Source organism: Juglans regia, chromosome 4 (genome assembly GCF_001411555.2).
Source record: "Juglans regia cultivar Chandler chromosome 4, Walnut 2.0, whole genome shotgun sequence".
Lineage (NCBI taxonomy): Eukaryota > Viridiplantae > Streptophyta > Magnoliopsida > Fagales > Juglandaceae > Juglans > Juglans regia.
Window position 1 is genome coordinate 28,338,314 of NC_049904.1, and position 25,420 is coordinate 28,363,733.

The 25,420-nt window shown below is 36.2% G+C and overlaps 3 protein-coding genes across 3 annotated transcripts; 2 read left to right on the plus strand and 1 right to left on the minus strand.

The window, feature by feature from the left end:
• Positions 1-3,391: 3,391 nt before the first annotated feature.
• On the plus strand, positions 3,392-11,728 carry LOC109006431 (alpha-farnesene synthase-like). Its single transcript, XM_035689279.1, has 9 exons — positions 3,392-3,465; positions 3,625-3,688; positions 9,160-9,231; positions 9,538-9,814; positions 9,992-10,367; positions 10,490-10,708; positions 10,792-10,933; positions 11,057-11,305; positions 11,429-11,728. Exons 1-9 carry the CDS (start codon positions 3,392-3,394, stop codon positions 11,726-11,728), a joined length of 1,773 nt encoding a protein of 590 aa, XP_035545172.1.
• A 9,074-nt stretch (positions 11,729-20,802) lies between these two features.
• Positions 20,803-22,525, minus strand: LOC118348229 (actin-depolymerizing factor 5-like). Its single transcript, XM_035689280.1, has 2 exons — positions 22,377-22,525; positions 20,803-20,998 (listed from the first exon to the last, which is right to left on the minus strand). Exons 1-2 carry the CDS (start codon positions 22,523-22,525, stop codon positions 20,803-20,805), a joined length of 345 nt encoding a protein of 114 aa, XP_035545173.1.
• Positions 22,526-22,781: 256 nt separating this feature from the next.
• On the plus strand, positions 22,782-25,142 carry LOC118348230 (protein FAR1-RELATED SEQUENCE 5-like). Its single transcript, XM_035689281.1, has 2 exons — positions 22,782-22,808; positions 23,463-25,142. The coding sequence occupies exons 1-2, from the start codon at positions 22,782-22,784 to the stop codon at positions 25,140-25,142; spliced, it is 1,707 nt and encodes a 568-aa protein (XP_035545174.1).
• Positions 25,143-25,420: the final 278 nt, after the last annotated feature.

Consider the following 25,420-nt stretch of genomic DNA (forward strand, 5'->3'; position numbering starts at 1 on the left):
TTGGCATCAATGGGAGATATACTCGACAGCATAAGATGCGAGCGCGGAGCTTGGTCTTTATGCACATAAGGGTGGTCAAGTAGTCAAGTGACTTGCCCGCCTATTAGGGCCCCTCAGAGGTCAGGCGGTCCATGACCTTTCCCTCCTGTTGGCTTGTTATGAAAGTAGTGATAAGTCGGGTAGTCGAAAGACTCAACTTGTCTCGTTAGCCCTTGTAGACGTGAGGGAGGTTGAACAATTCATAAGATTGGACTTGCCTCGTCGACCCTCATAGACGTGAGGGAGGTTAAGCAGTTCGTAAAATTGGACTCACCTCGTTAATCCTCGCACAACTTTTTTTAGATTTGAATTGTTTTTAGCGTTTTCATTTTGCTATTAGCTCAAATGCTATCCCGAGTGCAGGAGGATGTCGCGTAATAATTAGAAATAAATTTCTAGATCGTCTCCTCAAGAAAAATTACTTACAATCAAACTTGTTTAAAATGATGAAATATTCACAAAGAGAAAATAAAAATGATGGTATGTGCAATGGATGGAAGAGTGCAACAAGAATGAAAAGGGCACTAATCATGGACTAGATTCATATTTTTGGATTTTTGAGTGTCGAAATGAAATGTAAAAAAAAGAAAACTAACAAATTGAAATTAACAATAAAAAAAATAACTTAACTAAAAAATCTTAATTAATCTGAAAATTAAACAATAAAATAAAAATTATTTAAGTCCTAATTAAGCTTTAATCGATCTTATATGCAATGGAACTGAGAGATTAATAAAACTAATCTAAGAATTAAACTAGATTATAAAGTAATTGAAAAAGTAAGAACTGAAAATTGAAAAGCCCTAAAATCAAGATCCTAGGGTTTATCCTTGTATTCAAATCACAAATTCTCAAAATTAATCCATAGCAATTGTAATCACTGTTAAATAAAAACTTAAAGAAGCAAGAAAAATAAATAACACGAAGTAAATAAACAGCAAATAAAATGCCCAAAAAGTCTAAGCCAAATATCTCAAAAATAAATCACAAACTTTAAACTAAAATTAAATAAATAGTAGATAGTGAAAAAAGTAAACCAAATGAATGGAGATGGAGGTGGTAAGCAATGGAGGAGGCAGTTGGAGCGGCAATTGGACCCTGGAAGAGTTCTTCAAATGTGCGGCGCTGCTATCTAAAAAGTTCCCAATTTCTTGCTAATGATTGCTTAAATAGGGTAGGAAAGAAACCCTAATGTCTTCATATTCCCACACACAAAATTGCTTAAATTTTAAGATCCAACTTGGCAACCACATACGCGCTTTAGGAGTTCGAATTTGGAAATCCTTATTAAAGATAACTTTGTATTCCTTTAAGATAGCTTTCGAACGAATCAAGAATTGTATCAATCCGATATTTAAACGGAAAGTTATGATTAAAATACTAAAGTATATCCATTGTCTCCTAACGCATTTTGGACTCTGATCTGAATTACTCTCAAATCCCATCACTATCTTTATTTGAAGAGTCCTACACTCGTTGAAGGTTCTTAGGTTGTTCCAACGTCTTGCCCACTTGAAAGTCTTTTGAATTTGAAATTAGAAATAAAATAAAATAAGAATAATAGAATATCAAAATTATGTTGTGCATGTGAATGAGCATTGTCCAATTAAATCACAAGTTATAAAATTAAGCATAAATCATGCTATTAACCAATTTAAATCATAACTCGGATTTATTCATCTTAACTATTTTTTCATCTAAAATCAATAATAATGTAATGAAATAAATAAAATATATTGGTTTAAATGTATAAAATATGCAATAATTCAGCTCAATCATTAATCCTCACACAACTTGTTTTAGATGTGAATTGTTGTTAGCGTTGCCATTTTGCTACTAGTGCTGGAGTTCGTTTGTAGTGACCCACGTAAAGTAGTCAGGGGACCCGTTGACCCCTTGGGTCCATCTTAGGTAGTTACTGACCCCGTCAACTCATTCTTGAGAGTAACCCAAGAAAAGCAGTTGTGGAGCACAGAGACACATTAACTTTGAAGGCTCATTTTTTAAAGTAACCTGCTAGCATCGTTTATGGCACAAGTGCGGACAGCCGACATTTTCTTGGTGGAGATGCCATCCCGGGAGTAACGTTGGGCAATGCGTAAGACTGAACCAACCTTGTTGGCATGTTGGAGGTCGAGTAGCTCGTAAGGTTGGACTCGCCTCGTTGACCTTTATAGAAGTGAGGGAGGGTCGAGCAGTTTGTAATACTGGAATTGCCTACACGTGAGGGAAGTCGAGTAGATCGTAAAACTAGACTCGCCTCGTTGGCCCTCGTAGGCGTGAGGGAAGTCGAACGGAGGTTAGGGAGCTTGACTGTGTTGTAGAAGCCAAACTGGTTAACGTAGACAACTTCCAATCACAAGTGTGAAATTTGTGAACTTGAATCATCTTGTTGGACTGTGGCGAAGGTTTAAGGATGCTGGTGAGGCCTGTGGATAGCCATGTTTTAGCGATGACGAAGGTTAGAGGTGCTCGTGTGCATGTTAAAGCCAAGAAATTGATTCTGATGGAGACATGTTGGGATGTCTGAGCGATGCCTGAGTGGGGCTATGTATCCAATATTTTGCGCCACAGAAACTTGTTCTATTAGTAGAAATGGAATTCACAGAAATTTAGAAAGAGACAAACCGGGGTGTTTTAGCTATTGTAGCCGTTTTGTTTGACTGAAAATTCCCCACTACTAGTTGTCATTTCTTCTCTTCCTTACTCTTTTTTTCTCATTCTTTTCCTTTCTTTTTTTTAAACAACTTGTCTGGCGTACGTTGTGTAGCTTTGACCTCCTGGGTTGGCCATTGCATGGTACGTGTGACCATCGCTGGATCCCTCTTGGCCGTGTACTGCATTGGCGGGTTGTTTCGACAATGATGCAAAGGGACTTCTTGTTTGAGCTCCGTTGCTTTGGAGATGTCGCAGGAGAACTTCCGAAGCCGAGGAAGTTCTGTCTGATCGGTTCCAGTTCGTGAAGTTGTTGTCAAAGATGTATATGGCTGTGCAATTTGTGGCCAAGCGGCTTGTGGCTGTGAGAGAATGATGGCCAAGCAACCAGAGATGGCCAAGGTGCAAGGGCACTAGTGCTGGCCGAGATTCTTGTGCAGGGCGGGATGGTGCTGGCCGAGTCGCGATGATGCAGGTGGCTAGGACCAAATGCGCGCATGGCCGAGTTGGGATGCGTTGGTTGTGCATTGCTGAGTTTGGATGATGCAAGTGGTCGGGACGAGATGGTTGCATGACCAGGACACTAGTGGCCGAGACGTGCATGGTCGAGATGCCAATGGCTGAAGAGAGTGGGCCCTTCACGGGTGGTGTGTCCACTAGGTGGCTGAGCAGCTCACCATGTTGTCATGTGTGAGCAATGCCTGGGGACCTCGTGTCGGCGGCAAAAAACCCCGTTGGTGGCCACGTCGTGCCTGCAGCTGGTTTTCACAAGTGCTTTGTGTTAGACAGAGCACAACAGCCACATTGAGCCATGGGCAGCTCCAGTGGCAAGGAGCATTTGCAGCTAAGGAGCCCTCACTAGAGAGGGCCACCCTCGCTTAAACAGAAAACTCCAACGGACTATCTGGTGGCTGTCGTTGGTCCTCTTAGCCCGTGGTTGGCCATCACGAGGTCAGAGCTGTGTGCCAGCGGTTTTGCCTTGCACGACATACACGTTTCCCAGCGGTGGATGGACCATGGATCACCTAGGGGGAGGACATAAACTACTGGTGAACCACATGGTGGTCACTGGTGCTTCTCGCTGGGCCCATGGTGGGGAAGCTGCGAGCCTCCTAGATGCACTTTAAGTGCATGGGCTACATGGTTGAGGGCCACCACGTGCCCGCCATGGTGGTTGAGGACCACAACGGTGGAGACAACTGACACCAGAGTGCTCCCCCGGTTGTGCCACGGTTGGGCAGAGCTATTGTCCCGTGTGCATGGCGAGGTGTATATGGGTGCACTGTTCACGACCCTTGTGGACAGGGGGCTTAGCGGTGGCCATTAGAAACTGTTGGCAGGACGCTGCGAGTGCACTGAGCAAGCCATGCACAACCACCATGTTCCCACTGTGCACACTTGGTATGTGCCCACGTGTGCATTCAGAGTGTATCCTGCACTTGCTTTAAGTGTACAGTGTATTCAGAGTGTATTTAAGTGTACACTATTAATCCATGTACTCCTCCCTCTTTTTGCACAATGCAGCCAAAAGGTACTAAGCATTTTGAAACTCAAGTGGCCGAGAAACTTGGGTTCCCGACCTTACACGTTGGGTGCATAAAAAGCATGTACAGTGCACTTAGCAGCCTTGATGAGGGAAGGTTTAGTCGCCCAATTTTTGGTAACAATGCTATTTATAAAAATACAACAGAGGAGAAACTGATAATACTTATCTAGAGAAAACTTTATCTGCTCAGTCCGAGATGAATTTTCAAGCTAGAAAATAGTTATTCTCCCACTTTCGATATAGAAAATTAGTCAAATCCCATTGACAACGCCAACTGTTAATGCCTAGAAATGAAACAACATGCAGGAAGGGGAGAAAGAGACATTCTCGGCCCGCTAAGACTATTCGAGCCTTGATCGGTGTGGTTTGGAGCCCCCAACGGTAGTGCAATGTGGTTGTACAATGTCAATGCGTACATCCATGGCGTTAAAAGAAAAATAAAAGAGAGGAAGACACATAGAATTACACGGTTTGGCACTGAGCATACATCCACGGATATTTTGGAAAGGCAAATCCACTATAATGAGTATTTTATAGTCTCTCACAGTCTCTCATCCTCACTGTACAATAGATTTCGGAGCTCTATCTTCTGGAGGAGATGCTATAGCTGAACTCCTTGCCGAGAGGTTGAAGAAGCTCCATTGGGAAAGTTGAAGTCTAAATCTAAAGTCCTCTTGAAACCCGCCTGAAGTCGTCTAGCTGTCCCCTTTATCCTCTCCTCCTCCCTTACTTTATGTCACATCTTCCATTTTCCTCCTGATACCATTTTCCTTCCTCAGCCTTCTGTCCCCCCTTCCTTCCCTCTCTCTTACTTCCTGAAGAGACCCGCCCCATCTTATGTTGGGCCTAGAACCCATTATGGGCCAGAGATATTTTATCACCTCCACATGCATAAAATCTTATATAATATATATATATATATATATGTACAAAAAACAGTACGCATGGAGATATTAAGTGTTTCAATAGGGATAATGCTCGAAGCTTGCAGACTCTATGACTGCAAATATCATTTTATTTTATTTTATTATATGACTGCTTTGGGCTAACATTTTTCGAGCTGATTGAGTAGCTTATATATAACTAATCATCTCGATCATGAATTTCAATTATTTTTTTTTTCTTTTGGATTTGAAATAATTAACCCAACGACCCAATTAATACTAGGTTATGTTTGGATATTTAGATGAGATATGATGATCTCATCTTATGTCAAAATTTTTCATAATTTCTTTCCTAAATATTACTCAAATACAAAACAAATTTCCTTTACAAAATTTTAACCTTTTCATCTAATATTAATATGATTTTTTCCAAACTTCCAAACAAAATGCAAAAAATACTATAACTTTTTCAAATTTTAAAACAAAAATTATATTAAAAAATTATATTTATTTTTTTTAATTTTATAATCTTTTTATTCAATTTGTTTTCCTCATTTCTCGAAATCTAATAAAATATCTTAATTCAAATTATTTCATTATTATTTATAAGCAGTTTTATTTCTATTTACATAATTATTATATCATCTTATTATCCAAACAATATGCCCTAAAAATTACCCTGATAGGCGCAGCCTACATATCTAATTAAATAGTTAGGAAGAACAAAATAATTACGGGGTTTCCCGCTCCCTATTGTCTAAGCCCAAGTAGTTATATAAAAAGGAAAAATATTTGCATCAGCCCCACACCAGCACACACTCAACCTATTGAGTGTAAAAAAAAAAAAAAAAAAGTGATGTGAAGTGTGTGCCGGTGTGGGGCTGATGCATAGCATTTCCCATATAAAAATTGTAAAGTTTTAGATCGACCATTTGTTTTTCACCGTCCTCTTGTTAGTTGACCTCGATATCTCTCTCTCACACACACACATATATCACCACCCAAAAATGTACAATACTCATGTATATCTAGATCATTAAGTACGTAAGAGCTAGGCTTCCCATATATATGTAAAAATTGAATGAAGTTGATGATGGGAATTTGTCCCCAAAGACAACTTGAATCTTCGGTCCTGCTTTTTATTTCAAACTTATTTTTCTTTACCTATATATAAATAGAGAGCCTTTCCTATCACAATAATAAGATTTTGCATTATTGAATAATAAAGTTAGAGATAGAGATAATGCACCCTTTTTGCGGACTCTATAATTACAAATATTTTTTTTATTATTATTATATGGTTGCTTTGGGCTGACATTTTTCGAGCTGATCGAGCCGCTTATATATAACACAAAAGTTAGTGATAGAGAAACTGAGAAATGTTATTTTACTTTTTCTTTGATGCTAATTAATTAAGGGGAGACTCCATATATTTCATTCATGCCGGCCGCCCATAAACGTAGATAATTTTATTGAACCAAACTGAACTATTTTAAGGTCTAGTTTTTGACTTTTCTTAATTCGTTATTATAATATTATTGATGTCAGAGAAAGAAACTCGGCCTCTTACGGTCAAGAAAAGAGTGCTCCTGAAATATTTGAAAATATCGTACGCGAATTAGGAAATTCTCGATCTGAATAGATTAGTTGGTTTACTTTGAACATTCTTCAAGTTGAACTACATGACAAGGTATTAACGAGTTCAAAAGACACTACGACGTTGAACTCAAAAGGGGTTTTTCTAACTAATGCAAGATGCCATAGATCCAATATTATGTGTCTGTCAAAAAAATATATATATTGGGATCGAGATGGTGGGCGGGAAGGGGCGCGAGTAAGAAATTTGCAGACCAATGAGATATGTTTTAGTCACGAAAATATTATATAAAAATAAATTTATAAACTGACATAATTTGATGTGGTTTGTTAGATTTTAAATCTGTTTTTATTATAAAGTATACTAAATCCAATGTATACAAAAAATCATGCATTTTAAATTATAAATTTATAACTTTTATAAAAAAATTTTGTGTCTATAATATTTTTCTAGACTAATTAATTGATCACTTTATACAAATATAATGAATTATATAGGAGTTTTAAAAAGTGCTTTTGATGTGAGCCATGCATGGCACCCTATCCCTTAATTGACAAAATGAAAAACTGGAAAAATAAAAGTGTATATATATAATAGTTTGCATCCCTATTTTCGGACCTAGATCAGTTATGAAGACGTTTTAAAAATGACTATTGCTATTCATCATTTATGGTACACAACATTTATTTTACTTTTATTTTAATTTTTTGTTTCATTTTTTTTAAATTAATTAAATTCTTCTACTCATCATCCATACGTATACTATACATTTTATAAGAGAAAAAAAAAAGTGTAGCTTATGGTGTGTAAAGATGATGAGTAAAATTTTTCTTTAAAAATTACTTTTTTCTAATATCTACACATAAATATATAAATATATATATATATATATATATATATATATATATAAGAGGCAATGCAAAAAGGAACTGTATTTTTTTGTCCCACTTTTTTTTTTCCAATTTTGTCCTTTTTTTTGGTGTTTTTTTTTTATTCGTGGTTTTACATTTTTGCCGGTCAATTCCATTAACAATGGTTTCTCGACCATTTTTCCTTCCCGTTAAAGATGTAAAGAAAAAAGATTCCGTTTAGAAGATTCGAGATACAGAAAGGAGCCCTGATGAGTACTCTACAGTCTGAGCAAGCTGCGCGAAGGCTTCGATTTTGGATGGCTTAATTAAAAGAGTGTTGGTAAAGAACGGTCCGGGTTCAGCAGCCCCGCGGCGCAATTTGAGGTCTCTTTTTATTTATTTATTCTTCTGACTTTGCATGGTCATGTTTTTTAGGAAAATTTTCTAATGCATAGTCATTTAATGCAAAGTCATGTTTTATGACTTTGCGTAAAACAGGCCCGCCGGTACTCATCAATAAGAGCATCATGTATAAAGTTTCTAATTCTCTAAATTTTAAGAAAAACTACAATTTTTTTTTATTATTTATAGAAACCTCTCTTCATCTGATTTCCTGTTTTAGGAAAATGTTTTAGAATGTGAACAGTAAATCTAACTCATTTTTTATAAATATTTTATTATAATAAATAAAATAATTTTTTCTTCCAATCATCTACAATTTCTGATCTCATGCTCATATTTATTATAGTTGTAAGTAATAATTTTAAAAATAATTTAAATAATTACAAAAATGTAAAAATAATTTTAAAAATATTATCATACCAGCAAAAAAAAATTAAAATTTTTGTTTAAAATATTCACTATATAGAGAGTAATAGTTCAAAATATAAGAAAAAATATAAAATAGTAAGTAGTTAAGTTTATAAATGAAAGTTAGAGTAAAAAGTAATAAAGAAATAATATAAAATTATTATTTTAATAGAATAGAGAAATAATAGAGAATCAGATATAGAAGATTTTTGAAAGATGAGTAAAATTTAAGAAAAAAATTAAAAATGTATTTTTTAGCTAAATTTTAGAAAAATTTATAAAGAACTACTCAATGTGAATTATCTAATAGCGCCAATTGCACAAGTCATAAACGCGATAACAAAATCTTTTCATAATCCAAATTCAACATTACCATAAAAAGTCAGAGAATTGTTTCGTTGCACCAAAACAAAATCTTTTGCTGTTTCTTCCGAAAAGACCCCTGAGTTGATCTCCATTAATAAAGACATGATCAATTTTTACTTCAAATTGAGACTCTACATTTTTAGGTGCAACCCGGGCTAATGGAACCAGTGCCGTTCCCCAGAGTTAATTCTAATTAATTAAAAACCCTGGGAGATTTTGGCCGTGGCCTAGATAAAGCAGCTAGCTAGCTGGGCGAATTATTCGACCAAGTCCATCGTCAACTCAGCATTGCTTGCTTAAGCTAAACTCTCTCCATTATAAATAATATAAGCATTTCCTTCTGAAGCGTTAATTCATCTTCCCATTCCAGATATCATGAAGTCTGCAGCTTTTAATAAAATGCATCATGAGAGACGGTCTGCCAATTATAAGCCAAATATTTGGAAATACGATTTCCTGGAGTCTCTTGATAGCATTTACGATGTGAGGATCATTCTCAGCCATATTTAATTTTATGCTAACAGTTCATGTTACTATATAGTTTTAATTAACGTGCTTGTATATTATAATCTGTATAACGTACATTCATTCCAATAATGGCATGCATCTTGATCATAATTTGATGGTAGTTTCAGCAATTTCCATATTTTCTCGCAGCAGCAGCAATATTATATTTGATTTGCATGTTTGTTCAAATTTGTCAGAGATTAATATTAATATAAAACGATCGGGGCGATCGATCTACTGATCTACTTTCCATTGAGATTTGAAACGATGATCTTTTTGCAGGGACCAGAATATAAAAGACGGGCAGAGAAGTTGATAGAGGACGTAAGAATTATATTTGGGGAAGCGGTTGACTCAGAGGCAAAGTTGGAGCTGATTGACAGCGTGCAAAAGTTAGGGTTAGCCATCCACTTTGACATGGAAATCAAGGCGGCGCTAGACACCATAGCAATAGCATCCATCAACAAGAACAATCAGAGTCCAGGAGAAGTGGGTCCTTTATACGTTACTGCTCTGTGCTTTAAGCTTCTCCGGCAGCATGGCTATGGTGTTTCACAAGGTAATTATAAATGGTTATAATGTTTTAGGTATGCAACTTCCACACATTTATTTTAAAAAAAATTAAAAATAGAGTCCACAGTAAAAATGTGATCAGTCTTCTCGTGTGGATACCAAATGCATTCCCAATTACTGATTATTCATTGAACTCCGATGCATTACGTGAAACCCACATCAGATATGTTTAGCGGCTTTATGGATGAAAAGACAGGAACATTCAGGAAAAGCACGCACGAAGATATCAAAGGAATGCTGGAGCTTTTGGAGGCCTCGCACTTAGCTCTAGAAGGTGAAGACATTCTGGATGAGGCTAGAGAATTCTCAACCACAACTCTCGAAGAAGCCATTCCCAATTTAGACGGTCACCGTGCGAAGCAGGTGGCCCATGCTTTGGAGCTTCCCTCACACAGGAGGGTGCAGTGGTTTGACGTCAAATGGCACATCAACGTCAAGGAGAAAGACCGGCACACGAACGCTATTTTACTTGAACTTGCTAAACTTAATTTCAACGTAATTCAAGCCACACTCCAAAAAGATCTGAAGGAATTGTCTAGGTAATTACAAAAAAAATATACTTATATTAATGTACCGATTAAGGATAAGAACTTATTTGTTGGTTTTCTTTTTATTTATTTTTTTTATTTTTATTTATTTATTTTTTTTTTTTGTCATTTAGGTGGTGGAGGAATCTGGGCCTCAGAGAGAGCTTGAGTTTTGCAAGAGACAGACTGGTCGAAACGTTCATCTGCTCAGTAGGGTTTGCTTTTGAGCCTGAGAACAGATGTTTCAGAAAATGGCTTACTAAAGTCCTCATTCTAGTTGCGATAATTGATGATGTTTATGACGTTTATGGCACGTTGGAAGAACTAACACACTTCACCAATGCAGTAACTAGGTTAGTATCAATTAATGCAATCATGCAAGCATGGTTAATGTTCTATAATGTTAAGAATTCTAATCTCAACATGTTAAATTCAGGTGGGATGTCAGGGAAACTCAACAGCTTCCAGAGTGCATGAAGACTTGCTTCCTAGCACTCTACAATACAGTCAATGAATTCGTTAATGAAGTTCAAAGAGAGAAGGGTTGGGACCCATTATTACCTCATCTAAAGAAAGTGGTACGTACTCACCTGTTCATTTCCTGTACTTTGAACATCTTCCATGGATAATTTATAAAGATCATCGATATTGGAACCTTTAGCTAGAGAAATTAAATCTCTTAATATTCTTGCGTTTAATAGTGGGCAGGTTTTTGTAACGCATTATTTGTGGAAGCAAAGTGGTACAACACGGGCTACACTCCATCTCTAGAGGAATATCTTAGCAACGCATGGATTTCATCATCCGGCTCTGTGCTTTTGGCCCATGCTTTTTTCTGTCTAGAGCACAAGGTAACGGAGGAGCACGAAAACTTTATGGAGAAAAACAAAGAACTTCTGTATAATTTGTCCATGATAATTCGGCTCTGCAATGATCTTGGAACATCATCGGTACGTAAGATCAACTGTTTGAATCAATAAATTAAGGTTAAAGAGAAACTTAGAAATATATATGACTCCTTTCTTAATTGTTCATTCATTATTCTTTGGTACAATATATGACTTTGGGACCAGGCTGAAGTGGAAAGAGGCGATGCTCCTTCATCAATCCTGTGTTATATGAGAGAAGAGAATGTTTTAGAAGAAATAGCTCGGAAGCATATCGAAGGAATGATAAACAGAACTTGGAAGAGATTAAATGGGCAATGTTTCACCCAATTGCCCACTCTGCAACCATTTATCAATATGGCAATGAATATTGCTCGTGTGGTGCACGGCCTTTATCGCCATGGAGATGGGTTTGGAGTTCAAGATGGAGAGACTCGGAACAACATCCAATCTTTAGTTGTTGAGCCTCTGATCATGCACTATTGATCAGTTGAGATTACTTTAATTTTGAAAAGAATTAAAGTAATCCTCACATCCCACACTACAGTTATTTTAATTTTTTTATTTATTTTTCTTATAATAAGTATATAGTATATGGATGATAAATAAAACAACTCAATTAGTTTAAAAATAATAAAATAAAATAAAAAATAATTTTAAAATATATAAATATGTGGTGTGGAATGATGTGTAGCATCCCTCTTTTGAAAAACATTAGTGGATCAAGGAATAACATTATTCCAAGAAAAATTGTACTTATCACATTTTACGCCGCATATCAATATGTAATTTGTTATTTTTATTATTTTATTTAAATGCATATATATTGATGTGTAAATATATATATTTAAATAAAATGACAAAAACAACTAATCATGTATTAATATATAATGTAAAAAGGATCATGATTAGCATTTCTGTACCCAAACTAAGACTGTTCATCTAGGTTTCGGACCGGATTTTCTGGTATACCCGGCCCGGAACCCGGGCTTCAAACCCGAGCAGGGTTTCGGCTCGAGTACACCCGGTTTATGACTCGGGCTGGAACCCGGGTTTCTACAACCCGGAAATCCGGGTTCCAACTTCAACCCGGGTTTTTTTTTCTTTTTTTTTTTTTAAATAAAAGCCTACAGTATCTATTTTTTCTAGAAAAAAAAATAAAGCTCAAAAAGTTTTTTTTTTAATCTAAAAGCCTATGTTACTGAAAAGTTGGTAATATATATATTTAATTTGAAATTAAATGATCATGTAGATGTAATATATTCCATATTCCAGTATGATAATACTACTGTTAAAAGTGATCGATCAAGTAGTAGTACTTCTAACCTCTACTACTTCTAACCTTCAATGGCCATGCATTATCATGTAAAATGCATGCAATAATGTAATTTACTACATATTAAATTAAATTACATTACATTACATTACAAAACACAAAATTATAATATATGAAAATTACAAAATGCTTCAATTGAAAGTTTGAAACTGCCATCTATTCAGCTGCTTTTGTGTCCTTCAAGTGTTTACTAATTGCATCAGCACGTCATGAGAAACTAGGGAACCTAAAAAAAAAAAATTACTAATTACAAAATATAAATTGCTATGAACATAATTTGTTTACATATTGGCATCAATTTTCTTTCAAATGAAAGCAGAAATGCACATTCATGAACATAGTACTATCATGTTTGCCACATGCCCACAAGTTACACGTCTAAACTTGATTATGTGGCTATCTAGATTTATATATATAAGTTGAAAAACATTGGGAATGTGTCATACCCAAAATAATGGATCACTTACCCAAAATAAACATACCCAATTCATATTTCATGTTGTTCAAGGCTTCTTAAACAAGGATGAGCAAGGTATATACAAGATTTGTATGACTTGAATAAAGAAACAAACTTTAAAATAGACAGCAACCCACATATATCTTTTAATGCACACACATATGTTAATCATACAAATAAAAGAGTTGGTTGATTATGCAAGAAGAAAGTACTTACTCTAAATTTTTTTCAGCATCAATGGGAAAAGAGACTCACAGCATCCTCTGTTGAAAATGAAACTAGATGATCATCTAAAAAAATATTAAAAAATGAGTTAGATAGATAATAAACCGAGATAGATAGATATTAAAAAAATATTTCAAATTTCAAACTTACCTTCAAGGTCCATCGACTATACGTATTCTTCCAACTCCCGGATGTCAACAAATTTGGTTCTTAACCAATTTTGGGTGCAAATGAGGGCTTCGACAATTTCCGGAGACAATGAATTCCTAAAAGGATCCAATATTCGTCCTCCAGTACTGAATGCAGACTCCGAGACAACAGTGGAAATGGAGGTGGTTAACACATCACGTACTACCTTAGCAAGGACAGGATAATTGGCAGCATTAACTCTCCACCAATCTAAGATAACAAAACCGAGCGAGTCATTTACACATGCCTCAGACAAATACCTATCTAGCTCCGATCTAAACTCTATAACACCCTGCTCCTCAAGGAATTTGGTAAACATGATCTGAAATTTAGTCGAAGGCGATGTTGGCTCATTAGAACTCCCCCCACTAGTAGTGTCTGGCCTCCCTTGAGCCACATTAGAACTCCCTCCACTAGCCACACGAAATGTATTATACTACCCGATCAGGCGGCCTGAAAGGAGTTTAACCTTGTCCTCTATCTTATCCGCCAACTCATACCCTTTGCACTTTTGCAACCAAAACTTCATTGCCATCATTTTGTATCGTGGATCAAGCACAAAAGCTATATCATTAAATTGAACCTATTTGTGCTACCCCAATATTTGTCGTACTTACTTCTCATATTTATGTCCATGGTACAAGTGATAATATCAATACTCAAGCACATATCATTTAATACATCTTCAATTGTGCAAAGTTGCTCAAAATATACATTAGCAGTCACATACAAAGAACCATAAATGTTCAATGTAACATCATAAAAAATTTTCAGCAACTCTACAAAAATCCGTGCATTTTTCCAATCATCACTAGTGCAGTTCACAAAATGTTCATCCACAAAAATAAATTGATTAAATGCTTGTTTATGTTTTTCAGTAGCACTCAACATCAAATATGTGGACTTCCATCTAGTAGGAATATCCAAGCAAATCATTCTCCCAATATTCTTTTCCTTTGCCGTACAAATCTTGAACTTCGCAAATCTTGATGGCGAAGATTTCACATACCTGACGGCATTCCTAATCTTTGTTACAAATTCATAAACATCATTTAAGCCGTCCATAACAATCAGATTCAATATATGGGCAGCACACCGCATGTGAAGAAATTCACCACCCAATATAGTGCAATCATTGTCTTTTATTCTCCTCCTCATGTAATCAACAACAACATCATTTGAGGAGGCATTGTCAACTGTGATGGTCAAAATTTTATCAACACCTCATTCATGCAATCACAAGTCTAACACCCTCCCAATAGTTTCGCCCCTATGGTCAGGAATTTGACAAAACTTAAGTATTTTTTTATGCAATCTCCAATTGCAATAAATAAAATGTGCAGTAATGCACATGTAGTTCATATTTTGCACCGACGTCCAGGTATCAGTGGTAAGATAGATTCTTTGACCATCCAACAATTTCTTTAATTGTATCTTCTCTTCGTTATACAATTTAATACAATCCTTTTTTAAAGTGATTTGGGATGGCAAAGTAAATCGAGACTCTAAATCAATCACGAACTCAACAAACCCTTCATGCTCTACTAGCCTAAAAGGCAATTCACACCTAATAAAAAACTTAGTGGTTGACACCCTAAGTTTTTCTGCATCATACTTCACTATACCTTGTGGGCTACACATTCTTCCCTCCGCATTCCTCTTAACACTAGATTGACTTTTTTCAACTCCTTTAAGTCTAAGAGTGGAAGTTTTACATGTATTCTGGAGATGATGTAGCATAAATGAAGTGACATTCTTGTAGTGACAACTGTATAGCTTAGCGCAATAATTGTACTGAGCTTTTGGGTTATCGTGGTCAATAGGTTGCACTTTAGTAAAGTGTTCCCAAACCACCGATTGGTTACTAGGTGTTTTTTTTTTAATTTCTTGGGTAAAGGTGAGATTGAATGGGTAGTCTATTGTGTATATGTGGATGAATGAGTTGGAAGACTCTCATGCTCCTCCACATCCACTGGAATAGACGAGTAGTCACCACCAACCCCTTGGGTCGTACTGATATTACAACTCACAGAATCTTCTTCCATCTGTTATTGAGTAATAAAAAACACAAAATACAATAAATAAATAATAAAACACTAATATAATCTACAATACTACAAGCAGATACAACCACCACATTTACTACAATAGAAACTTTTTTTTGGAAGAAACTTACTACAATACAAACATATTTTTTAAGTGGACACCTATGAAGTATACATGTATTCAAGAACAGAAACTAAAAGTTACAATCCCCAACTTCAAAAGATCAACAAATATGTAATACCCCAGTCCCACATTACTGGGAAAAAGAAATTATCCAAAGCATGGCTAAATTATAAAGGTAATCATGGCAGCTAAGTTATACATTGGCTAAAAAATTATTACACAATCACTGCCATATAAACCCACCTTATACATGATTTTGTTCAATGAACTCAACAATATAGAAATCAATCAGCACTACTTGAGCAGAAGAGGAAGCGTTATCCATTAGACAACAAAAGATACTCAAATAATTTTCAACCCAAACCCAAATCAGACTCACGGAGAAACCCAGAAATCCAAACCCAGATCTGTTCGATACTTTTCTCTCTTGGAAAGCCAAACGCATAAATCCAATGGAGAGAGAGAGAGAGGGAGATAGAGAGAGAAAGAGAGAGAGCAGACTCACGGGTTCACGATGGAGGTAGGGACTTAGGGAAAGGCCAACGGCGACAGAGATGCGGCGGCGACAATGGGTCGCGGCGACAAAGAGGCACGGACTTAGGGTCTCTACTTTCTTGCAAGCGTAACGAGAGAGAGAGAGAGAGAGAGAGAGAGAGAGAGAGAGAGAGAGAGAGAGAGAGAGTGAGAGTGAGTGAGTGAGAGAGACGAATTCTGGGGGGGTTTTCCTTAGGATGCGTAAAGACCCGAGTATCGGGTTTAAAACTGGGTACCCTGGTTTGTAACCCATATCTAGGCCGAAAAGGTTCAAATTTTCCAAGTTCAGGACTAGGTAGGGAAAAAACCCGGCCCAGTTGAACAGTCTTAAGTGTAGGCCTCGGCCATGCAACTAAGCATTGTGGTTTACAAAAATAGCAAAGCCACTACCAACTAGTGCCATCGGAGGATGCTGTAAAATCTTACTACAGTAATAGAAATCCTCATCGTTGTAGAATATTAATCTAGTACGTGAAGGAGATGCGAGTATTGTCAATGCTTCTTGCGACAATGTTGTATTGACAAACAAGGGGAAAGTCAAATTAATTAAGAGGATTAGTGATATTCATACTATTATGTCTATGTTGTAAATATCATTGATGATAGTCAAATTTGGTGTTTGTTTGGGGAAAGGAGTTATATTTTTTGAGAACTTGCCTGATCCATCCTCCTAATGAATAAATAACCAATTTCTTTAAGAACAACATGATGATAAGTAATTACCATGTACCAAAATTATTTTTTCTACTTTTCAATCTGCACCTCTACCAAAGGAGAAAATAAATTATATATATATATATGTACATATTTACACAATGACACTTAGACATCAATTATTTTATAAGTAGGGAGTCATTCTATTAAGTGGACACCTATGAAGTATACATGTATTCAAGAATAGAAACTAAAAGTTACAATCCCCAACTTCAAAAGATCAACAAATATGTAATACCCCAGTCCCACATTACTAGGAAAAAGAAATTATTCAAAGCGTGGCTAAATTATAAAGGTAGTCATGGCAACTAAGTTCTACATTGGCTAAAAAACTATTACACGATCACTACCATATAAACCCACCTTATACATGATTCTGTTCAATGAACTCAACAATGTAGAAATCAATCAGCACTACTTGAGCAGAAGAGGAAGCATTATCCATTAGACAACAAAAGATACTCAAATAAATTTCAACTTAAACCCAGATCAGACTCACGGAGAAACCCAGAAATCCAAACCCAAACCCAAATATGTTCGATACTTTTCTCTCTTGGAAAGCCAAACCCAGAAATCCAATGGAGAGAGAGAGAGGGAGATAGAGAGAAAGAGAGAAAGTAGACTCACGGGATCACGATAGAGGCAGGGACTTAGGGAAAGGCCGACGGTGACAGAGATGCGGCGACGAAGATGCGGCAGCGACAATGGGGTCGCGACGACGAAGAGGCACGGACTTAGAATTTCTACTTTCTTGCAAGCGTAACGAGAGAGAGAGAGAGAGAGAGAGAGAGAGAGAGAGAGAGAGAGTGTGTGTGTGTGAGAGAGTGAGAGAGACGGATTCGGGGGTGGGGCTTTCCTTAGGAGGTGTAAAGACCCGGGCACTGGGTTTAAAACTCGATACCCGGGTTTGTAACCCGTATCCGGGCCAAAAAGGTTTGGATTTTTCAACCCAGGTTCCGGCTCGGATCAAAATCCGAGCTGAACCCAAAACCGGATCCCAGTTTTTCGAGTTTTGGACCAGGCCGGGAAAAAACCCGGCCCAGTTGAACAGTCTTACCCCAAACCTCGAAAGTTTTATGTGAAGTACTCTACAATGTTTATTTAAAGTTTAATTAATGCTAGATGAAAATTTGGGTGAATAACAATATAGTCGCATCTAGAGTAGTCTGGTCAACTTGATCGATAGGGAAAATGAATGTTTTTATTTTTATTTTTTTCATTTTTCTTTTCAAAATTTTTAATAGATTTAAATATTTTTAAAAAATAAAAAATATATCAATATATTTAAAATTAATTTCTTAATTATTAAATACAAAAATAAAAAAAACAGCAGTTAAGTCAAACTAGTGGACAAAAAGCTTTTCCCATATCTCCCTACAATTTGTACTGCGATTTATGTCGGCGAGGTAGGTTGATTCGCTCCGAGTCTAGAAATTTTGGAACTATATCGCGCGGTATAGATCGATTTTAAAAATTTAATAAACGATAGGAAACGATTCATCGTCAAAATTAAAATTTTTAGTTTTTTTAATTTCAGTCCAAACCGATTTGAGTTTTTCGGTTTACACGTACATAAAATTAGTCTTATAATTTTTTCAACACTAAATTTAATTATTAGAATTTAATATTTATTATTAACAATTACTCATTCATAGTATTTAATTATACTAATATAGTATAAGTATAACTGTCTAACAATTATAAGAATAATAGATATGAGTAATAAAATTAAAATTTTATGGTATATTAATTAGTAATTATTATATAATGTATAATATAATACAATATAAAAGCCTATATAAAATTTTCAAAATATAATATAAAAAATTAAATATATATGGATTCAATTTGAACCGATTTTCAAGATATAAAAAGGGATACCAAACTGATTTAGTACCTATTTTAAGCCGGTTGATTCAACCGAATTTCAGAATTTTTTAAATAATGTTAAATACAATCGTGAAATGTATAAACGGTATGCAATTTTTTTAAAAAAGAGTAGAGTTCACTATTAAAAAATTAATTTTTGAGTAATGTTAGATATAATTATGGGTTGTGCAAACGCTACGCACTCTTTTTGAAAATGAATGGAGTGTATTATTAAAAAATTATTTTTTTCATATAGATCTTATTTATTAACTATTTTTAATACAGGACGCTTGCGCACTTTATAATTACAAATATAGTTTTTCTTAATTGTTTATATAGATATCATATTCACTTAATCTTTTACAAAAATATTATGTAGTATTTATATATTTCACAATTGTAAATATCATTTCGACATGGATCATGCTACAGCTCCCGCTGGGAGCTGTAGCATATATTTACATGTGTTTTTTTTAAGTTGTTTTTTGATTAAGAAAGTGTTTTTAATGATGTTCTAAATTTATTTTATTTTTAAAAAATATTATTTATTTTACTTCGTGATTAAGAAAATATTATTTAATAATATTATGATTTTTTTTATTTTTTAAAAATATTTAAAAATTCTATATAAAAAAAGAACTAAAAAATATACATAATAAAATACACTAGAGTTCCAACGAGAGCTCAAACATTTTCCTTTCGACATTAATGAAAGGGTTTGATTTAGGAGGTTGATGTGATGTTTTCACACTCCATGCTTGGTGTCAAAATGGGTAGAGTAATCCAAACTGTACCTGGAGAAAAATAACATATTTTATTAACACGTGCTGATACACATAAAATCATGGAGATCCAAGTCCAAAATTGAGCATTATTGAAGGAAATCCTAAGCATGGAGTAAGCACATCGTATTATATACATGATAAATTAGGAAAATTCTTCTCTTCATCCGGTTCTCTTATCACACGCCACACGAATGCTGATGTGGCAAACCCGATCAACTTACATTCTGGTTCGGTGGTTAAATGCAAAATTCCCTATCCCTTTTCCCTGTGAATCCTTGAGAAAAAATCCCTTGACGATTTCATCTTCCCCATCTGAAAACTTCCTCTCCCCGTGAGTCCCCAGTTGTGATTTGAGAAATCATCACTCTCTCCCGTGATGGTTTCATCTTCCCCCATCAGAAATCATCAATTTCTTCTTTGCTAATTTCGGGCCTAACGCAACCACATTTGTCGTGCTAGCTAAGATTTTCCCAACCAGATTACGGTCTACTTGCCACGGCATATCTACAGCATCGGAAAAGCTTGGAGCCATAGTGGGTGCGTTTGGTTTCTTGTAAGGCTTCATGTGGGAGACTAGGAATTACAAATGATTTTATGGCATATAACTGCTAGGGTTCCTCTTTTTTGAAGAAAATTTGTCTAAGGAATGAAGGGAAAATGTAGAAAACATAGCTGCAAAATATTCAAGTTCCTGTGGGAGACTTTTCTACTCGATTTGCTCGCAAAACTTGAGCCTTTGATGTGTGCATTTGGGTTCTCGTATTTCTCTAAGAACAAGGCCAAGACCAATGCAACGTGAGGATTTTGCTCCTCCTGTTGGGGGAAATCAACTTCTCGCTTATGACATTTTCTCTTGTGGAACTTGAAGCAAAGAGGAAGAGAAGGGTGGAAATTGGGGAGGGAGGATAAGAATAAGAGCAATTTTTGTTGTTTCCCATACATCTTCAGACATGTTAATTTACATGCCAATAAACATGGAGTTTCTACATATCCTTTTACAGGTAAATCCTTTGGAGACCAACTTTCATAAGATTACTTACATCAAGAATTTCCAAATACCACTTTACAAACTCATCTTTTCACCTGAGAATCAGCAATCAAGAAGGAAGTGACTTTCTTCATTATCTCTATTATCAGATAATATTAACCTAAAACTAATGTGACTCAAATATGTCAATTTATTTATGGATAGTGCAATGCTATGCTATGCTTGATAACTATTTCGTAAATTTAAAAATCATAGCACTCTCCAAGGAAGAAAACTCTAAACAACAGAGACCATTCAGTGTCCACGGTCTCTAAGCACTTCAAGACCAATCTCCATGGGGTCAGTGGCCTGAATCCCATAATGGACACCATCCAGCTCTCGTCTGATGGATGGGTTCTCGTCGGTCGGTCGTAGCTTTCTCGTTGAAGATCCCAGAGGGTGGCAATGAAGGCTGGCAGAGGAAGAACTGTCGCGGGGAGGGAAACCAAACCTGCTTTGATTTGGGTATTAAGAGTGTAAAACTAAACGCATCGTTTAATTAAAAAAATAAAAAACACATCACTAATTTCGCGTGGTGTATGAGAGGAGGAGGCATATTGGTAGGTTTACCAGATAAACTAAAGATAATCGAGAAGGCCAACAAGAAGAGGACCAGGTGTCGAGCAGCACTACTACAAAAGGGCAGAAATAGTGCCAATATGCGCACCCATTGATGTGGTAGCATTTATTTTATTTTAAAAAAAAAAAAGTCAGAACTCGGAAGGAAGAAGAAAAAAGGAAAACACCCAGACTTTTCATTTCTCTCTTGGCTTCGTTTCTCTCTTGGTGTCGTCTCTTTGGTTTTTGTTTCTCTCCCGCTCTTTTCGTAGCAGTCTCAAATCGGTGTAGCTCCATCGTTGTTGATCAGTTGCAGCAACCCACGCCATCCTCGGCTACTACCCACATTTCGGCATCGAATCTGGTAAGAAGCTTGAAGCTTTTTCTTCTGTTTATCTTTTCTCTGACTTTGGGACTGTGTGAGTGTGAGTTTTGAAATTTATCAAATGAATGGGTCCTCACCATGCGGTAGAGATGTAAGAAATTGGATACTGAGCATGGAGCCTGAAGCCTTGTTAACTTCTTCTTTTTGGTTGTTGAATGCATTCGAGCCCCTGAGAAAAAGCCGATTCATTGTAGGAATTTTGTTGATTTTATACATATTACAATAAGAGAAAACAAATTCAACTCCGAACGGTTTGAAGTGAAAAGAGTGAGAAAATATAAAAGAAGAGAGATTTTGAGCCAAAAAAAAAAGAAAAAAGATAGAGACGAAATCGTTATTCCTTTTATTTAACTTCTTCTTTTTGGTTGTTGTACTCTTTGAGGACAAAATTGGATTGTATTGAATGCCTGCGTTTAGAATTTTTGATAAAAGAAAGACTTTTTGCTATATATATGAATAATTCCCCAATAATACTTATGTATAAATATATATATATATATAAATTGCCCAATAATATTAAATGCAATATGGGGTTATAACTTATTAATCAAAAAAGAAAAAAGAAAAAAAGGATCATGGATGGGACACAATATTTTGCTGAAAATTTATGGGAAGTCAATCCAGGTAAAAACTTGGTTAAGGTTTGTCAACTACTTAGATCTAAGTGGAACGTACAAAATGTACAAACTAGAGAAGAGACAAAAGGGTGAAAAGTTAGAGCAGTGTTTTCAAGAGGTAGAACTGCGATGAAAGCAAGGGATGCATACATATATATACAACAGAAGCGCTGCCAAGCGGTCCATCCGCTTTTCAAAGAATAACAGCCCTCCAATAGGAGGGCGCCACATCAGAGATGTCACCATAATAGAATTAGAATTGTGCACACAGGATTAAGCCGTGTAACACTGCAGAATTGACTTGAAGAGGCTCATATACATCGCGTGCGTCGCCAACCAAAGCACTACCACCAGCATCCGCCACTAGCATCCGCCGCCAACAGTTGACCACCTTAAGGCCGGTTTCGCAAACACCCATTTCGCCCACTACGCCGATTTCGCGATTTCAGAAACACCCATTTCGGCCTCGCCCACTACGCCGATTTCGCAAACACCCATTTCGGCCTCGCCCACTACGCCGATTTCGCAAACACCCATTTCGGCCTCGCCCACTATGCCGATTTCGCGATTTCAGAAACATCCATTTCGGCCTCTACGCCGATTTCGCAAACACCCATTTCGGCCTCGCCCGCAACGCCGATTTCACCCACTATAGTTCGTCAACAGCTAAGTTCATGGCTGACTCCAGTGACGTATTTGTGGTATTTCCTCTTCCATAAGCTATGCTTTTCAGAACAACTATTTTTATCTGCTCCATTGATTTTTTGATTAGTTATACTCAAGTATTTTAGTGAGTTGATCATTTAATATATTAGAATTTGTCTCTGAGTTCAATAAATTGATTGTAAATTTATAGCCAAAGGCCATGGCAATTGATGTTGTATCTTATTCTAAAATGACAATCGGAAATATAAGTATTTTAGTTGGATTGCATTCTGGTACTCATTCTCATTCTGGTGTGAAAATGACAATCAGAAATATATACTTGTGATAAATTAAGACATCTGTTGCAATAAAAATTCAAGAAAAAAATTCAAACTCTATCGCGTTAAGCATCTATATCCTCTCATAGTAATGGCATTGGAATAACCATTTGTTCTTGTTAGTCATGTTTTACCTAAATTATTCTTATTTTTATCTACATTTGAATATGTTTGAATAGATAAACTTGACTTCAACCATAGTGATTTTATGTATTTTAGGTTGATTATACATTTCCTCTTGTAAAAATATTGTCTGATCTTGGATTTTTCAGTTCTAGTCTTATTTTTAGATGGAACTTATACATTTTGCATATGTAATTTGGTGATTTTCCATAACTAATAGATTTATAATCATGTGGTTTTGTATTGAAGGAGCCAATTTATACTGTTGATAGTGACGAACTTGAGGCTGAAAGTGAAGACGTTCAATGTGATGTGAATGAAGATAGTGTCAATGTTGAAGATGGAGTGAATGTGATTCCCTCTTCAAGTAGTGGTCCGTTAGAGCCATTCATTGGTATGGTTTTTGAGGAGGTCGAAGACGCCCAAGCATTTTACAAGGCATATGCAAGGCGACAAGGATTCGCAATCCGGACGAATCATACTCGATTGTCGAAAGATGATAAAACTCTTTGTGCAGTAGATTATGTTTGCACGAGGGAAGGATTTCGGCGAGTGAGTCGGAAAGACACAGATCGAATAGTCCCTGAACCCGCTGAGACAAAGATTGGATGTAAGGCAATAATGGGAATAAAGAAAGATGGTGAAAAGTGGATAGTCACCAAATTTGTAGTTGGACATAATCATATTCTGCTTATAACGAGAAGTACTAGTTTCCTTCGTGGACATAGGGGAGTTACTAAAGTCCAAAAAAATCTCATTATGACTTTGAATGAGTCCGGCGTACCGACAATGAAGATAATGTCGGTGTTGAGTAAAGATGCAGGTGGTGAATTTAATGTCGGTTGTATTGGTAAGGATGTAGAAAATTACCTGGGAACCAAAAGGAGAAAAATATTTGAAGAGGGGGATGCACAAAGATTATATTCATACTTTCTTGATCGACAACTCAGAGAACCTGGGTTTGTGTTCTCCATGCAAGTTGACAAGGATGGGTGTATGGGAAGTTGTTTTTGGGCTGATGCGAGATCAAGAGCTGCATACCAATATTTTGGGGATGTTGTTACATTTGATGCCACTTACCTGACCAATATTTATAAGTTGCCATTTGTTCCATTTTCTGGAGTTAACCATCATCATCAGACCATAATGTTTGGTTGTGCTTTGTTGATTAATGAAACGGCAGAATCATATACATGGTTATTGAGAACATGGCAAGAAGCAATGCTTGGGCGTGCTCCTTCAACGATAATTACCGATGATGACAAGGCGATGGCTAAGGCAATTATAGAGCTACTCCCAAATACAACTCATAGGTTGTGTTTGTGGCACATTTTACAAAAGTTTCCCGAACACTTGGCTCATGTATACAATAAATTTCCTGACTTTCAGAAAGATTTTCATCATTTCATACATGAGACAATTACTACTGATGAGTTCGAGCAAGAATGGGCTTTGATTGTGGTGAAGTATGAGCTAGGAGAAAATACTTGGCTGCAAAATCTGTACAGCAGATGGGATATGTGGGTACCGGCCTACTTGCGTTCGATATTCTGTGCCGGTATGTCAACAACTCAGAGGAGTGAAAGCATGAACAAATTTTTCAAAGACTATGTTCGTTCAAGCACTCTGGTTAGTGACTTTGTGCATCAGTATGAGAAAGCTATAGATGCACGTTACTTTAAAGAGAAAGAGAAAGATGTGCGGACAAAATCCACGCTGGCGATAATGAAGACACCTTTTAAAATTGAAGAGGAGGCGGCAACTGTTTATACAAGAAAGTCTTTCATGATTTTCCAAGATGAGCTGTTTAATAGTCTACGGTACCAAGCAAAAAAATTGTATGTTAGTGGTGAGGTGAAGACATATGGAGTGACAGTCCATGGCAAAGAAACACCTCTTTACCATGTGACGTTATCGGGTGATGAATGACATGCTACATGTACATGCCATATGTGGGAGTTTATGGGAATTCTTTGTAAGCACATCTTGTGTGTTTTTGGCAAGAAGGCGAAGTTAAATATATTGCCACAGCATTATGTTCTGGATAGATGGACTATTAATGCTAAGAGTCGACCCATTCCCGCCATACCATGTTCTGATAACCAAGTGCATCAAGTACAAGATGAGCCGACGATGAGAAAAAATAAGTCAATGATACTACTTTATGACATTGTTGAACTTGCATCACAGTCAGCTGAAAAGCACAA